This window comes from Otolemur garnettii, unplaced genomic scaffold, assembly GCF_000181295.1.
Source record: "Otolemur garnettii isolate 467f Iridium unplaced genomic scaffold, OtoGar3 scaffold00013, whole genome shotgun sequence".
Lineage (NCBI taxonomy): Eukaryota > Metazoa > Chordata > Mammalia > Primates > Galagidae > Otolemur > Otolemur garnettii.
In genome coordinates, this window is record NW_003852408.1 from 23,217,185 (window position 1) to 23,235,533 (window position 18,349).

The 18,349-nt window shown below is 40.2% G+C and overlaps 1 protein-coding gene across 1 annotated transcript in view; it reads left to right on the forward strand.

Annotated features, from left to right (window-relative positions):
• Nucleotides 1-18,349, forward strand: part of PLEKHM3 (pleckstrin homology domain containing M3) — a 176,115-nt gene that overhangs the window by 60,996 nt on the left and 96,770 nt on the right. Inside the window, exon 4 of the mRNA XM_003784992.2 lies at nucleotides 11,338-11,483. Within this exon, the coding sequence (XP_003785040.1) occupies nucleotides 11,338-11,483 (146 nt within the window). The remainder of the gene's footprint in view (nucleotides 1-11,337; nucleotides 11,484-18,349) is intronic.

Consider the following 18,349-nt stretch of genomic DNA (forward strand, 5'->3'; position numbering starts at 1 on the left):
TTGGCGGGCCCGGGCTGGGGATTCGAACCCGCCACCTTGGGTGTACGTGGCTGGCGCCTTAGCCGGTTGAGCTATAGGCGCCGAGCCCTACCTCAGTCTTGAGTACTGGGTCTAAATAGCCTGATATAAGCAGCCTGTCTGCAAATTCTGAACGTACGTTTAGAAGATTACCTTTGGAGGTGGTCACGAACTTGTGTTTCTAGAGAGACACAGAGCTTGAAAAGAAGGCACGAGGGAAAAGAATCAAGGAAGAAAGTAGACCGAGGAAGACACTAAATCTTATAGAACATACAAAATTTGGTTTGGGGTGAAAAATGAAGACATTCAAGCATGGATTTAAAGGAAGCTGATGAAAGTAATCTTTTTCACTTTGAGACTGTTCCTAGTACTACTTGGATCCACTTTCATGACTTTAATTTTGTCAAATTGTTGTCATTACTAAAATAGCTCAAGTAGAATTACTCTAAGAAATGCTGTCAGGATGTTTTTGGAGGTTTTAGCAAAGAAGAGGACACGTTTGGTTTTAAGATGTTGTAAAGTTCAAAGAGATGAGACTCTTATAAAAGTGTAAGGCAGGAGAAGCGGGCATTAAGAATGGGCAGGGATGTGAAGAGAAGTCAGAGGGGAGCCTCGGGGGACCCTGCCTGCGAGAGAAGCTGCAGCCTGGATGAAGAGACTTCTAAATCCAAACAGGGAGAAAGCGTAAATTTCAGAGCCAGAGGAAGGAAAGACAGGCGGTTTTCCAGGTAAACCAAAACGATAACCTGCATTTCTAAGCCAATAAGAGGTTATTGACTTTTTGAAGCAATCATAGTAGAACTGTTACTGTGGATCACAGAGAGTTAGCTGTGGTGTAATATTATGTTAAATACCAGAGGAATCCCTGTAAAAAGAACACAACTGGGGCACACATTGGATTCTCCGGGAGGCAAAAGTGGTCAGAGCAGGACTTGGACGAGAATAAGCTAAGTGAGGCCCTTACTTTGAGCACAGATTTTAAGGGTGCCAAAACCCCTCAGTAAGCAAGCTTCATATTTTAATGTAATATTTTTTAAATCAAAGTAATGCAAAAAATACATGATGAACAAACTATACAAGTTTAAATAGAGATAGGGATGATTACTGTAAAGTTCAAAGAGATGAGACTCTTTGAAAATCATTACTGATTTTTTTTCTTTTGTTTTAGCTTCTAATGTGGCTTGGCACTGGTTCTTAATTATTCCAGTAAAATAATCTATTTTAATAAAATATCTTCCCCAAAGCTCTCTCCACATGTAAGTTCCAAGTAGCCCAGTACAGCATTCACTTTGTTTTAAGGATGGTGAGCTGGACCTCCCTTCCTTCTCTGGGATTGCAAGAGAACATAGAAGAAGCCCTGGTACCCTGTGTTGAAGATAGAACTAATACGGCAGAGAGAGGGAGGTTACCTGTGACAAGGAGCATTAAAGCATTACAGCACTAGCAGCTTTTGTATTTGAAATAATCGGCTTAGCTGAGCCCTTTCTGTTTCTGCACTTGTTTTTCAAATAAGAATTCTTGGTGGGCAAATGTTTAACCACAAGAAGTAATTTGTGAAGAAAAGAGCCTGAGCTTGGCATAGAAGTTGCGAGCAGGCAGTCTAGTAGATCGTGGTACAGTATAGACAAGCCCTGTCTTTCATGACATTACCCTAAACTATCCAAACAGCATGAACTATTTTCTTTAAGTACAAAAGTAGAACTGGTAAAGGGCTTTTCCTTCTCTCCATAATAGATGTTATATCCATTGCTGGCAGAGAAAAGTGATCAAGTAGAATCAGTATACTCATCTTTTATTTTGCCCTCTTTCTATTGTCTTAGGGTTTTTCCAATAGTGGCAGTATTAATACTTTGGCCAAATAATTCTTTATTGTGGAGGGCTAGCCTGTGCATTGTAAGATGTTCAGCAGCGTCCCTGTCCCCTATCCACTAGATGCCAGTAGCTGCCCCTGGCCACCCCTTTGTCTACAGACATTACACATGGCCCCTGTTGGGACCCAAATCTCCCCACATTGAGAACCACTGCACTATCCAGAAATAAGGACTACTAACTATGTCATCTTTTCTTTACTCAGTTTTCCCTCACATCTTTATACAGTACTACATGTCCTGTTGAAATACATATGATTTTATAATCTATAAACTTCTGCATCTGAATAGATTTAGGTAAAAATAGCAGCTTATGGAAATAGAATCCTCACCAACCATCATTTAATATCAAATATGTCAGATACTTTTAATAACAAGTAACAGACTATCCGATTCAAACTGGTTTCTACAATAAAAAGGAATTTATTCTCAATCAGCTGAGCTTTAGGCATCAGTTGATCTGGCGGCTCAACGTTTTTGAACTCTATTTTTCGGAGTCAATGCCCCAAGCAAACAGTATTTTCTTTCTGAAACCACCAACTCCTAGTTGATGGATTTCTTACATAATGGTCACAGGCTCAAAGCAGCATGAGCACCTTTGAGGGTTCTCTTCCCATGCCCTACACATCAGTCAGTTGCCAAATCATTTGCGTTTTGTCCCTGTACTATCTCCCCTCTTTCTTCCTTCCTGTTTCCAAGCCTACCGCCTAATTAGGCTTGGACTGGTGCACTAACTTAGCAACTGGTCCTCTCCCCTTCCAGTTTTTTTTCTTGCTAATTAATCTTTTCAAAGTTCACATTGCTATTCTGCTTCAAACACCTCTAGCTGTTCTGTGTCTTACTGATTAATAAGGACTCCACACCCTGAGCATTCAGGATTCTTGCGTTCTAGCTTTAGTCTTTTGCCCATCCCCCTCGACTTACAATGCTCCTCAGACAACTAGAACATATGATGTTTTCCAAACATGCTCCCATTTTTCTGACTTCAGCCTTTAGAAATGTTCCCCTTCCCAAATCTCTTTTCTTCTTCAAGGCCCAGTTCAAATGCCCCTATGTCTACACCGCCTTCGTCCATCTCCACATGTAGTAGGATTGCTTCCTCCTTTGCTCCTCTCTGATCTTCTGCTTTCCCCCTCAGAGATTTGAATTCTTGCCTCCCCCACGCTCCATGTTTGAGGTGATGGTAATGCTTGTGAGGCTCCAGACTAAATTCACTGATGAGCTAAATTATGTTCTTTTGTATAAATTGATTCATATTTTCTGTCCTTGTCATTTTATCATCTGCAGGGGACAGTTTTTATAGTATCTTTTACAAGGCGATAGCTACGTGAAAATTCACCTTTATAGCTGAAAAGGTTTTGTTCGTAAAGTGCTACATCAACCACTTTCATTAATGTTAGGCCTCGCCTTTTTAGCAGCTGTACAACCTTGGACAGAATTACATTATCATCTTCTGCCTCAGTTTCTTCATCTATAAAATGGGGATAATACCTACCTTACAGAATTGATACGAGGATTGAATGAATATACACATACACACATATGTATGTATGTATAAGTACTTATAACAGTGCTTATAGGTACTAAGGTGCTTATCAGCACTATACTAAGGTTGCAATACATACACAGTATAAGTGTGTGTTCATCCACTTGGTTATTTCTTTTTTTTTTTTTTTTTTGAGACAGAGCCTCAAGCTATCCCCCTGGGTAGAGTGCCGTGGCATTACAGCTCACAGCAACCTCCAACTCCTGGGCTCAAGCGAGTCTCCTGCCTCTGCCTCCCAAGTAGCTGGGACCACAGGCGCCTGCCACAACGCCCGGCTATTTTTTGGTTGCAGCCGTCATTGTTGTTTGGAGGGTCTGGGCTGGGGATTCGAACCTGCCACCTTAGGTGTACGTGGCTGGCGCCTTAGCCGGTTGAGCTATAGGCACCGAGCCACACTTGGTTATTTCTTATTTAGTATTTTAGCATTATAAAAAAGCAATATTTTTATGTTGCTTACCATTTTCTTGAAAGTCTTTGAGAAAAGAAAGAACAGATACAGAAGTAAATGAAAACATCTAGTCACAGACTATAAAGAAGAAGACAAGATTAAAAAATACTAAATTTAGACTGATTCAAATATACTAGAAGCTGAAATTTTATTATCTCACTATTAAACTTTCCTCGTCTTACACTAATATGCTATTAAAACATTTTATCATAAGAAAAACTAGAAGTAACCCCACAATCAAATCATGTCTTTGGGAGTGAAAATCTGTGTTATCATTGTATTTACAACTCAAGGTAGATATTCAGTAGACAGAAAAGCAGTCAGAATCTTTCAAATGGTGCACATGTTTACTTACATGCCTTAGCAAAAATCAAGATTTATTACCTTTCAAGATAAATTTAGCTAAATATTGACTTTAGGTCCTCAGTCATTGTTACCTGAAAAACCAATAAATCTTGACACTTCTCAATTTGAGTTGGAATCTACTTGGTATTTATTAATTTATTTCACATAATTTATAATCTTAATAACAACATTCCATGAGATTAAATAAACATTGTAGACTTTAACACGTTTATATTCTCAATCAGCAGTAATTACTTGACATGTGATTTTACTTCATTTCTTACCTAAACCTAGAGCCTTCAGCACTGTTAATACAGCATAGGCCCTCCCTGTCAAAGCTGGCTTAGCCTTAGCTATTTAAATACTCAGTGCAAAAATACCAAAAAAACAAGAAACTTGCCCGACAACTTTTAGGATACCTTTAAATTTTAAACCAATTAAATTAGTTTGGAGCTTCTAATCTGAGTTGGTAATATTTCTTTGGTTGTCTTAGTCCTGTAAGTATAATAAAATAATATGTGATTATACTTCATAGATGCGGTCTGTCTTGGACAGCCGCTATACCTTGCTCTCAATCTCTTTCTCATCTGTCTCTGCCTCTTTAGATATAATATATATCAAACACTGACTGTGTCCAGGCACAGTGCTCATACTTTAGAAGCATTGTATTTGCCACATTGGTGTGTTGAAAGGACATTTCTTTGGTTAGGTGCATCCATTTTGTCCCAGAGGAGTAATATACTTACGTTAGATTCTTAAGGACATAGCTGTCCTCACCACAGCTGCAGTCCATTCTGCAAGTGCCAGCTTAAGTTAGCCTAAATGTGCGTAAGCCCCCGTGGGAATGGTTTTCTTCCAGGTATTATTTGTGCTGTTTAACATGCGCCGCCCTCAGACTGTGCAGCAGAACGTCACGAGTCACAGTTTCGGCCAACAAGGAATGATGGTTTTTCATATACAGTCTTTCACTCCTAGCAAATTTGTAGATGAACATAAAATGAAGCCCATCAGGAAAAAATTCTCTTGTGATGAACAGGATTGAATTTCAGCATAGCTTTGGAAACAACCAGTCCGTGCACTTCAGGATTGTATTGAGCATGTGTGTTCTCTCCTAGCCATTGAAGTTTGCATCCCTGGGAAGAGAATTCATTATCAAGGGACTTAAAACCTTATGGAGAAAACGATTTTTGAAGTGCTACAGCTCAAAGTGGGTCCCTAAACTCCACAAAGGGCTTCAGAGCAGCATGCTATACTGTCCGCATTAGCAGCCACAGGTGGTACACGATTGATGGTTCTGGATTTCCCCTTTTGTTCCTTTAGTTCCGTTTGAGATGCTTCTGGATACTGTTTGTCTTGTAACAGACAAAATTGCACACTCAGTGGCATGTGCCTGATTCTCCATCCAAATGCTTAATGTCTTAACTGATTCTGTGACTCCTACTTTTTGACTCCGCACCTTGGACCACTGATTTCCAAGGAGGTGTTTCTCAGTGTCCCTCAGCCTTTGCCCCTTTTCCATTCCAGTTATGTAGAATTCCCTAGCCTCAGCTCCGCCATGTTAGCCTCAAACCACAGAAGTGATCAGCCCCACATCTCAGCTCTGTCCCCTCCAGCAGTGGTGGACGCAAGTCTGGTGCCCAAGTTTGCTTTGCCTCTACTTCCTTTAATGGATACCAAAGCAACATTGCAAAAATTGCTCGATCCTCTGTTTAAACATTGCACCTAGCTTTGTGCTAGGCAAGTGTCCCAGGCAAGACTTTGAATTACATACCAAATGTGACACTTTATTTTAAAATTACAGGTTGAACAGTTAACTGCTTAATGAGCCAGTGGTTATAGACTGTAAGCTATGAAAGCTAAGTTCTTTATGACTTTTCCCCTTAATTCTTATAAAGTAAGAATTCCTTGAACCCCCGCCATTTCTCTTTTCCTTCATTTTGGAAAATCTGGTCTTAAGAGCATATGATCAAAGACCAGACCTTCAAGCAACACTTTACATACGTACTGCTTACTGTAGCTCATCATGCAAGGCTAAGACTCTGGAGGGAAACAAGGAGGGTGGGACAGGGAAGTCCCCTTCCTCATTCTTATGGGCCTCTCCCCCTACCCCATGCATACAGTAAAAGAGGCTGTGAAACTCACTAAGAGTTTTTCTTTCTGTTTTTACAGAGCAAATGAAAATTTATTCTCTTGCTCTATTGCTTTTCCTTTTTTCCCTAAGGCACCTTCTCTTCTTTCGTTTTGTTTGCACTTGTACTTTTCTAGAGCACTTCTACCTTCCAAATCCATACCACTGGACTTACCGTACCTTACCACATTAGACAGACGCTCACTTCGCATTCTATGAGTTCCTTCCCTAAGGGGAGAGAGTCAGTCACCTGGATCCACCCACAGCTCTTGTTTTTTCCTTCTTATTCCCACACATTTTCCAACTGCTGTTCAGGGAAAGGAAGGCTGAAGTTGGTGGCCATGAACTAGAAAGAAGATGGTTGGCTGCTCCTCAAGATCTCAGCTTCAGTAACACCCTACTGCAGCCAACTGAGCTCACTAGATACACTTGTTAGAAGCAAGATTGTGCTTTTGTGGAGAATTATGCCAAAATTCTGCTTCAGCCCTCAGCAACAGATTCTTTGGGGTGTATTTAGTGAAAGGCCATTTGGGAAATGGACTGTACATGCAGCAAATAGGATTTTGGTTAAATGGTGACATTTGTTTCTAAAAGTGTATCAGAGGGGAAGCTAAGCTCTTCAGAGCATGTGTTCATTAAAGATTTGAAGTGGGGTGGGAAGCAATAAAAAAAAAAAAAAAGGCCAGTGGGTTCTCTTGTGAGATAGTTTTTTGTTCTTGTGAATTGAATACACTCTGAAAAGTTTCAAAAAGAGACTGGGAAGAATGTATTTTCTTTGATCCAACATGTGGAGTGTTCCGTACTACAAATGCCCTTTAATTTAGAAAAGTTGTTGAAAAGTCTGTTTGAAAGTACATAAAAATATAATATGTAAATAAGCTCTAATTAGCTATTTCAATTCATTGTTTTTAGTCTCTACTTTGCAGCGCTATTTTTCTCCCCATAATGTCGCTTTTCAGGGTCCAGCTTTGGCACCCTCCAAAAAAATGTGTTTTTGTAACAGTCATTATTAAGAAAACACATTTTTTCCCCCACTGAAAACCTCATAATGATAAAGTAAAATCCCAGACTGTGTATTTTTGTGGGAAATTGTTTCAGGCATTTTTAGTCCATGATTTGCTATTATGATAGTAAAGGAAATCTTGCAGTTAATTGAAAAAGCCGGTATTTTCTTCTTCAAATAAATGGCATGTGTTTTTTTTTTAGAAAATGAATCTGCACCAGGCCACCAGCCTCTAATCTTTCCCAATCATTCTATGTTCTTTCAAAGACAAATATATTGGATTTGGGGTTAAAGTTTTAATTTTGTCTAAGGTGAACGCGATACTCCCGGTGGAGATAAGAATACTGTGGAAAAACACTGGTAAAATGAACTCAGGTTGTTTCTACGTAGCCAGAGCCAATTTTTAGAAATTGACTAAGAACATGAAATGTTTGATTTTGGAAGCCTAGAAAGGAAACCCTGTGACAAATTATGAGCTTTTCAGTGAAAATTCTGCACGCCCACTGTACTTTTGTTGAATAAAATCAGAATTTTAGAGCTTAGGCAGGAGTTCTCAACCTGTGGGTCGCAACCCCTTTGGAACAATGAAAATACATTGTGGTGTTAGGAAGGTTGAGAACCACTGGCTTAGAGGGACCTTGGGGGCTACCCAGAAATTAGGGGCAATCCTCAGCTTTTACCCATCCGTGTTCCTAGCGGGGGCGGGAGAGGGAGCGGAGGAGGTTGCTCATTGGGAAGGCAAATTCCTGGTCCCTACCCCAGATGTACAAATCAAAATCATCTCAGGGGAAGGGGAATCCACATTTATCACAAAAATCTCCAGAAAATGCTAATGCTCACTAAGTTTAGCCATCTCTCAATTTAGGCTTGCTAGCCCCTTTATTTTGTGATAAGGAAGCAGGCCTAGAGCCATTTGTTTGGTCCTGCTCACAGGACTCTTAGGCAAGAACAGACCCACCCAGGCTTCCTATGCAACATGGTCCAAAGCAGTCTCAAGCATCCAGACAGATTCGAGCCTACTTCTGGGTCACTGGGGTGATTTTAGCACCAAGGGTAGGATGGTATGGTTCCAAATAAGTCCAAGACACCAAGGTAGGAGTTTATGTGCTGCTGCTTTTGTCTGAACTAAAACCTGAAAGAGCTCTAGCCAAGTTCTCTCATCCGTCTTTCATAAGCTGGGAGACCTGTGCAAATTTGCAAAGATGTTTAACTCATTTAGTTGGCTCATATGGCCGAACCCACAGCATGTTGAGCTTTGGGCCTGTGTTTAGGCTTTATGCTTTCTTAACATACATATTTGTATATTTTAATATTGTCTCATGTACATTGTATCCAGAAAATTAGAATAAAATTATCAGAATTATAGATTAAGATGAAAGTTAAAATTATAAGCCTAATATTACCTACTAAAGAATATCTAAATATTCAACAAACACTGATGTTTCTTACATCTAAAATTCAAACAACCAGCCAGGTGTGGTGGCTCATACCTGTAATCCTAGTACTCTGGGAGGCCAAGGCTGGTAGATTGCTTGAGCTCAGGAGTTCAAGACCAGCCTGAACAAGAGTGGGACCCCTTCTCTACTAAAAAAAAAAAAAATTAAAAAACTAGCTGGGCATGGTGGAGCACACCTATAACCTCAGCTATTCGGGAGGCTGAGGTAGGAGGATCAATTGAGCCTAGGAATTTGAAGTTGTTGTGACCTGTGACATTACAGCACTCTAGCCAGGGTAAGAGTGAGACTCTGTCTCAAAACAAATAAATAAAATAAAATAAAATTCAAATAACCAAAAGGCTAAAATAACGTAACTAATCTTTTCTGTGTTCTATGATGAGAATTTAAACTATAATGCTGATCCTGAATTTTTGCAAGATTGTGATCACCTTCTAAATCATTAGGAAAGACTGAATTTTATTTGATGTCATTTTAATGTTAAGTCAGTTTGACTATCTACTAATTTTTGGAAAGAGCAATATTCCAGTGTCTAGGAATTTCAAGTTCTGTTCCAGAGTTCATATATGACTCATGTAATAATATATAGTTCTTAGAATGGCAGCATATTTTAACAGGGATATGAATGAAAGTAGGCTGTTTTGAGAGGTACAGGTGATCAGGTTAAAAGGATGAATTTCAGAATAGGAATGGAAAATTAAAATCTCTGAATATACAAACGAAGTATTATACAGTACTTAGTTTATCATCCCTTCAACATAAACATTTATGGTCCACTACGTGTAAAGCTATGTGTTGAGTGATGAGGATTGAAGAATAGATCTGAGGAGTTTATAGCATGTCTCTGGCTGGACGAGCCCATAAAAAAGCATGATCTAAAAAAAGGGGCAGGGTGATTTAAGGAGGCACATGCTAAATGCCAAGTGAGCAGTGCAGTCTGGGCAGTGAACAGCAGCCACCTTCCAATATTCACAGCCCTGTGGTTGTGCCAGGGTCTCTCCACCTTCCACCCATTTCTCATTCCTCAGCCAGTCTGAAAGGCAGGAGCTTGTGATTTTATGCTGCTTAATAGTAAAGAAGTATCCATTCTAGGAAGGAACAGAACCACGCTCTTGAAGCATAATACTGATATATTTACTTACTGTCTTTCAGTAACTCCCATATTTAAAAACAATAGGTTCTAATCTTCTTTCTGGAAGATGTACCACGAAACTGCTTGATTTCTGATGCCATTGTATTTGTAATGAAAATGAAAGTTCTGTTGAGTTTTGAGATACTTACATTCATGGAGTTCATGTGCATCAGAATCTTCTTGGATTGACAGTTTAATAAATAAATGTTACTTCCTTATAATGGAAGTGGGAGTAACACTGATCATTATATTATTATTATTGAAAGAACAATTCATTTTTACCCACGTCCTGAAATAAGCTTAGTGTCAATGGTCAATATCACTGTGGTCAATATAGTTCTTGGTACCTAACCATGAAGGGGGCCATGGAGGAGGATTTCTAAAATGAAAACTGTAGAACAGAAATGTCAGAATAATGATACCATTTGTGTGTTCTCAGTACCTATTCTGGAGCTGCCAGGATTTTTTCCTTTGGGATCATTGTGATAGAATTTTTATACTTCTCAGTAGAAAGTAGTCCTTCCTATCTAAAGAAAAGTAATGGCTTCTTTGTGACAGGGCTATGATTATTACCAGGTTCCTGACAGTGCCAGAACAGTGCTCACAGAATCATGGACTTCCTTGGATCTGAAAAAGGCATTAATCACTTGTAGGCAAGCAATAATTTTGAGTAATGGCCAAGATGTGTTGAAGTATAGATTAGAGAAGAGGGTGCTATGTAAAGAGAAATGACATGTATTAGAGTTTACAGAGGGTGGACTGGGCACACTGCGTCATTTGGGAAACATTGTGGAGAGTTCTCTGCCTGGAGTATAGACGTTATATTCTAATTGGAGAGCAGTGTGGGAAAATTGGAGAGGTGAGAAAAGGCCAATCAAAGGCTAAATTCCTTTCATTGATTTTCTAAGCAAAGGAAGGCTACATATCAGCTTTAGGGATCATTTTAGCATCAGACAGTCTTAGAGCCAAATCTGAACACTGTCTTTTATTGGCTAGAAAGCTACTCAGAGGAGCTACTTAGCCTCACAGAAATCTTAGATTCTTCAACTGTAAGAGAGAGTTGATGGTATCTTCCTCATAGAAATGTGGCGAGTTTAACGGAGATCCTGTATGAGAAGCCCTCAGCAAAGTGCCTAGTGGGAATACAGTCCCTGATTGGCTAGTGAGGAGATCGAAGGTCGGGTGATTGGAGAGAGACTGGTCACTTACAGTAATCTGCCAGGACGTGAAAGGACGGTGATCATGACACAAGGAATAAGGGGACATATCTGTACAACTCCGTTCTCTGTAACTTCTTTGTTGTTGCAGACTTTCATTTAACTTGGGTGTTGTGTAAGCTTGTTCTGTGGTGTTAAATGTACAATAATCATAGATTCTTTGTTTTGCCTTGACCAGGATGCCAGCGATCCATAGGTCTTTCCAGCGGGAAAGCCAAGGTGTGCAATTACAGTGGGTGGTATTACTGCAGCAGCTGCCATGTGGATGACAGTTTTCTCATCCCGGCCCGCATTGTCCACAACTGGGATACTTCAAAATATAAGGTAGGTGCCAAAACTGGGTTTGCTCAATAATAGGAATTTGGGTGTTCATATGTTGTCAGGTAGATTAAAAAAGTGATGATAAAACAATTTGAAGGAATCTTGATTAGGTATTCTCATAAAAACTCCAAGGTCTTACCTAATACTTCTATATCTTACAGATTAAAGTCTTCTTAATTATGACTCCTATTGGCTCAGTGCCTGTGGCTCAAGTGGCTAAGGCACCAGCCACATACACCTAAGGTGGCAGGTTAGAATCCAGCCTAGGCCGCCAAACAACAATGATGGCTGCAACCAAAAAATAGCGAGGTGTTGTGGCGGGCGCCTGTGGTCCCAGCTACTTGGGAGGCTGAGGCAGGAGACTCGCTTGAGCCCAGGAGTTGGAGGTTGCTGTGAGCTGTGATGCCATGGCACTCTACCCAGGGGGATAGCTTGAGGCTCTGTCTCAAAAAAAAAAAATTATGACTCTTATTAATTTCTTCATTTAAAAAGATATATATTGCAGTTTTTACTTTTGTACCTTAGTAATTAACTATAGATGCTAAAGGAGAATTCTGCTAGAGAAAATCTCTTAATTAATTTTTATTAGATCTTATCTCCAACCTTGCAACACTATGGGAGGATAAAAATGGGGGAAAAAATACATGCAGGAAATCCTAGTGATCTTTCAAGGAGAACACTTGTATAATCTACTGTATTCATGACAGTAGAGTAGTACTCCTATTCATGTGAAGGTCAGTCTCTAGGTCCCTGGAACTGGATGGAAACTTAACAGAAGCTATGAAGACTTTTGGGTGGGGTCTCACAGCAAGAGACAGTGCACTGCGCCATCTTCAGAAGTTCTTTGGGAGGACTGAGAAGCACAGGTATATGCAAACAGCTTTGCAAAGTAACTGCTAACAGCTAAGCAGGATATTCAAGAAGTGTAAATAGCAAGCTGAGTAGCTGCAAAAATGCAAGTCAATAGAGAAGAGGAAGACTGGGCACTGAGGTGCTCCAACTCAAGAGAGGGAAAAGACAAGGAGGAACCAGCAAAAGAGGCCAAGAGGAGTGGGCAGTGAGGTAGAAGGATCCCAGGGTGTGTGACAAGCCACGAGAAGAGAGTGTTTCCAGATGAATTGTGACAGATGCTGATAGGTCAAATAAGATGAGCACTGAGAACTGACCATTGGCTTTAGTAATGTGGAGGTAATTAGTGACCCTAATGAAAGCAGTCTGAATGGAGTGGTGGGAGCAAAGGTCTGGTTGGAGTGGGTTTAACATAGAATAGGAAGGGAGAAATAAGAGACAAGAACAGACAACTCTTTTGAGAAGTTTTGCTACAAAGGGAAGGTGAGAGGTCAGGAGTAACTCAAAGGGGCTAACTTGGGCTCAAGTTAGGTTTGATTTTTTGTTTTAATGTTTTCTGTGTTGATATGAACTATCCAGGAGAAAGAGAATTGCCAGAATGTTAACAGTTGAATCAGTGAGGAGGACAGAATCATGTAGATGGTAGGAGGGTTCGGCCATTGCTTGGAGCAGAGAATAAGAGAAGAGGCAGTCTGGAGCTGGGGGCCGAGGGGAGGCAGATGTGATGTTAGGAGCTTATGGAATTTTCTTCCATTTACATCAGTAGCTTTTATCAGATTCTTTGATTTCAGCATCTGTGATCTTAAAGAGTCCAAGTCCCTGTGGGAAGTACTTTTATCTTCCACTTAGTAGACGAAACAGGGAATGATTACAAAGTCGCTCTGTCAGCCCACCTACCCACAGACTTCTGCGTCCACATGTCCTCACGGTCCTCCTTCCAGCCGTGGCAGAACATTACTTCTTTTATGGAAGTTTATTCCTTCAGCCTCTGTTCACAGTCTTAACTTCTCCCTTCTCCATTATGATTTTGCCAAATCTTATTGGCCTTTGGCAATTACTGATTGTCCTGGACTTTGCTGGGCTATAGCAAAGCGTTTGATCAGGTGGACCACACCTCCTTGAATTCTCCTGCCTTGGTTTTGCAGACACACCTCTGAATCCCCTCCTCCTTCTGACTCTTCTTCTTTAGTCACCTTCTCTGATTTCTTGTCCTCTGCCTATACCTTTAATATTGGGACTCTGTAAGGTGCTTTCTCTTGCTTTTTTTCTTCCCATTTTATACGCTTTTTATTGGGTTATTGCTCTTCCTTCTTTGATTTTAACTATTGGCGCTCTTCTGCTGATTCCTACTTTTATCTCCAGCTCTAGTTTTGCTACTGAAATTGAGATCTGTTGCTTCAGTTGCCTAATGGACCTCTCAACTTTAGTCTTCAACCTGGTACCCTTCAAGATATATGAATTGGTTTGCTATCTTGTACAGTAGTTCAACGATTGTGTAAACAAGATAGTAGAATTTGGCAAGTTTAGGAATCTAACTCCTCACTGGAGTGGTACTCTAGGCTCAGGATTCTGTTACAGTCCTATGTCTTATACGTATAACAGTAACATAATTCTGTCGCTTGTTATTACTAGAAGCATTTCTGATACCTCTGTCAGGAAATTGTGACAAACATCTGCCTTGAAAGAGCCTTCTGTGCAGGCTACTTCATATATAAACTAGTCTTTTAATTGATAGTTGTATGTATTTATGGGGTTCCATTTAAATCAGGGTAGCCATCATTTCTTTCTGTTGGGAATATTCAAAATATTTTAGCTATTTTGAAATATTCAATAAATTATTGTTAACTGTAATTGCCCCAGAATGCTGTCAAACACTAGAACCTCCTCCTTCTAACTGTATGGTTTTACCCATTAACCAATTTCTCTTTCCTTACCCCTCCCCATTATACTTCCCAGCCTCTGATAACCACCATTCTACTCACTACCTCCATGAGATTATTTACCTGAGTGAGACCATGCAATATTTGTCTTGTTGTGTTTAGCTTATTTAACGTAATGACCTCCAGCTCCAACCATGTTGCTACAGATGACAGGATTTTATTCCTTTCTATGGCTGACTAATATTTCATTGTGTATATGTACTGTGTTTTCTTCATCCATGTATCCATTGATGGGCATATAGGTCGACTCCATATATTATCTCTTTTGGATAGATACCAAGCAGAGGAATTGCTCGATCATACGTAGTTCTATTTTTAAGGAAGCTTCACATTGTTTTTCACAGTGGTTATAGTACTTTATGTTGTTACCAACAGATGATAAGCATCCCCCTTTCTCTGTGTACCCACCAGCATCTGTTATTTTCTGTCTTTTTCACAATAGCCATTTTTGCTGGGTTCTGATAAGATCTCCTTGTGGTTTTAATTTCCATTTCTCTGATGATTAGTGATGGTGGAGAATTTTTTATATAAATGTTCTTTGGCCATTCGTGTTTTTTTTTTTTTTTTTTTTGAGAATTGTCTATTCAGACCTTTTGCCCATTTTAAAATCAGATTACTATTATTGTTATTACTATTATTTTGCTATTGAATTGAGTTGCTTATATTTTCTGATTATTCATCTCTTGTTGGATGGATAGTTTACAATTAGTATCTCCCATTCTGTAGGTTATCTCTTCCCTTCATTGATTGCTTCCTTTGCTATGAAGAAGTTTTTTAACTTGATGTAATCCCGTTTGTCTATTTTTGTTTTTGTTGCCTGTGCTTTTGAGGTCTTACTCCAAAAAATCTTTGCTCAGACCAATATCCTAAAGTGTTTCCCCAATGTTCTCTTCTAGTAGTTTCATAGTTTCAGGTCTTACATTTATGCCTTTAATACATTTTGATTAAATTTTTCTATATGGTAGGGGAGAGGGGTCCAGTTTAGAACTATGCCTAGCAAGTAGTATATGCCAAATAAGCCTTTGTTCTTTTCATCATTCACACATTTACCTAAAAGAATTGTGCAAATTGGGATAGTATAAGAAAAACACTTTGCAAATGACTGTGATAAACACTTAATAAACGGAAGTTGTCACTATTTTCATTGTCATCACAGCTGTATAATTGGTAGCTTGTCTGTTTCCCTGTCAAGGTGATGTGCTCCTGCACAGGCAGCGTGTATTAGCAGAGTTCCTGGCTCACAGTAGGTGAGCAGGAATGTATCTTGAATAAGTGAAAGAATGAAGCCTATCTGGGGCCCCTCAAACTCCACATGCTCCACGTTAGATATCATGCTCCCCAAATGTTACCCATTGAGCACACTGTCTGCCTTGGGGTGCGGCCGCACAGTTACCACTGTGAAGACGGAAGGCATCCTGGACCCCTCCCTCTGTCCCACTTGCCCTGCCTAAGCAGTCAGCAAAAACGAGCTGCTTAATTTCAGCTCTCAAGGTCGTGCTCTCCACAGCACCCCCAGGCCCTCAGCATCACTTGCCCCCTAATTGTGCTTCCTGCCTTTAAGCCCTGCCCCTCTGGTCGGTATATTTTTAAAAGTCCTACTCTTGCCTTTGCACCTTAGTTTTAGTTTCTGTGCCTTTAGGATGGAGATAATAACACGCCCATGTCATAGGGTTGCTCTTTGCCTGAGTGAGTGATTCACAGAAAGTGCCTCACACGGTGTCTGGCTCACAATAAGCATTCAGTTAAGGTGAGCTTTTACTGTGGTCGTATACACTGTAAATGCAATTCTCTGTGCCCGACATACAAGACCTCTGTGATCTCGTGTCGCTGCCTGCCTGTGGAGCTCATTCATCGTAGTCCCTCCCCACACCGATCTCTTCATTAAGATCACACGCATCCTTCCTGTTTCCTTGTCAGGCCACGCTATTTCACACCTCTGGGCTTCCTCTTGCCCTCACCCACCATGAAAAATCCTGACACCCAGCTTAAAACCTTATTTCCTCTCCTGTTTCTTCCCTTCCCCTCTACCAGACAGAATTATCATCCTCTCCTCTGCTTCTTGTACTTGACACTTTGAATATAGGCTATAAATATATTTGCCATGTGCGTAGTAGATAAAAATTGTATTTAGAAGGAAAGAATGCTCGTGGACTTTGGTTTGAATGTTCAGATTAATCCACGTGGAGCAGAGCTTTGACAACTAAGAGAGGTGCTCAGAGAGCAAGTTGAGTGAGGCAGTTCCAGTGCAGACTGGTGGCACCTGCCAGCAGGATACACACCAAATGTGAAGCAAAGGCAGAAAAAGTAGCACTGAATGAGAAAAATGAAAAAGCAAACATGATCTACGAAGCCATGAAATAGAGGAGGAGATCCAGGTCTGTTTGCAATGAGCTCTAAAAGCCAGAGGGACCATCAATGTAGCCATCATTCACATCTGACATCTTTCCATGAAGCAGAATGCTATGTTGTGGTAGTCATTCAAATAATTAGATTTGATTGTGAGAGGACAGGTAGCTGATTGAATCTATAAGGTCCATTCACTTTTTCTGTTACACATGAGGAAAATCTCCTTTGTCAGACCACTCCTTCCCAAGTTCTCAGTGGACAAGGGAAGATTTTAAAGCAAGAATAGAGCTGGTTGATTTTATCTGGATCATCTCCCACTGGCATTAGGTAACTATATTCCATTTAGTCTAATGTCTGTCTGTCTGGGCTCAGACACCAGGATTTAACTTAATGCTCCTAATTGTGAGGATCAATTCAGACCTATCTGCTTCCAACACCAGACATCGTTCTGTGCAATCTGCTTGCTGTCCTTAATAGCAAGTACGTGACTGGCTTGAATATCCATTTAAAAGAGTGAAAAAATGGTTTTGCAGAACAGAATGAAATCTGTCATCTTAAGTACTTCCTTGTCTGCCCTCTGGAGTATTAATAATCCTAATTATTTTTAAAGCAGGATTTCATCTATTTTCTGGTGCTATCCTGCAGATTGAATTGAGCTCCAAGATTACATGAAGCAGCTAAACCCTCTTCTCAAATTCTATAGACATTTTCTAATGAAATTCTCTGTGAACATAACTTCTCTCTAGCCCACATTAAAAAATATCAAGCATGACAAAGAGGTGGCAAGGAATTCAGACAGCCCTAGCTCTTCCTAAATAGGTCCCCTTACGTGTGCTTTAAAAAAAAACTAAAGTTTTGTGTCCTAGCCTGAATATTCACATTCCATTTAGCCAGGGGTTTTCCATGTTACATAAACCATTTCCTATCTCTACATCTTGAGAGGCATTCAAGGCAAGCTCTGTTGCCCTTACTGAGCCGGAGAAAAGCTCGCTGGTGGGGAAAACCACTTGATCAGAGTCATTTGGAGATTCTTAAAACACAGTGTAATTAAACTCAAGGTTTCCTGATTTCTCTCCCATTACCCAACAGTGCCTGTTTTAACAGAACTGAGAAATATGGTTGGGATTCGTTTTATTAGGAGTTTGGCTATGATTTTTCACAATAGAGATGGGAATAAATGCTGGAAGGAAATGTTTTAACAAAGCAATAATTTATTTTACTGTGATAAGATTAAGGATTTTTCCCCTCTGTTCTTTTTTTTTTTTTTTTTTTTGAGACAGAGTCTGAAGCTGTTCCCCTGGGTACAGTGCCTTGGCATCTCAGCTCATAGCAACCTCCATCTTCCTGGGCTCAAGCGAGTCTCCTGCCTCAGCCTCCCAAGCAGCTGGGACAACAGGCGCCTGCCACAATGCTCAGCTATCTTTTTGGTTGCAGCCGTCATTGTTGTTTGGCGGGCCTGGGCTGGATTCGAGCCCGCCACCTTAGGTGTAAGTGGCTGCCGCCCCAGCCACTTGAGCCACAGGCGCCGAGCCTTCCCCTCTGTTCTTTATTCTCCACGTTTTCAATAATATGATTGTATTACTTATATAATTTTATATATGTTAACTATTGCATATTCTTTTCACAAAAATCCTTATTAGAAATGAACTTTCTTAATGCACAGAATTATAAATGATGGTTCTAGGGGTGGGCACAGTGGCTCACGCCTGTAAACCTAGCACTCTGGGAGGCCAA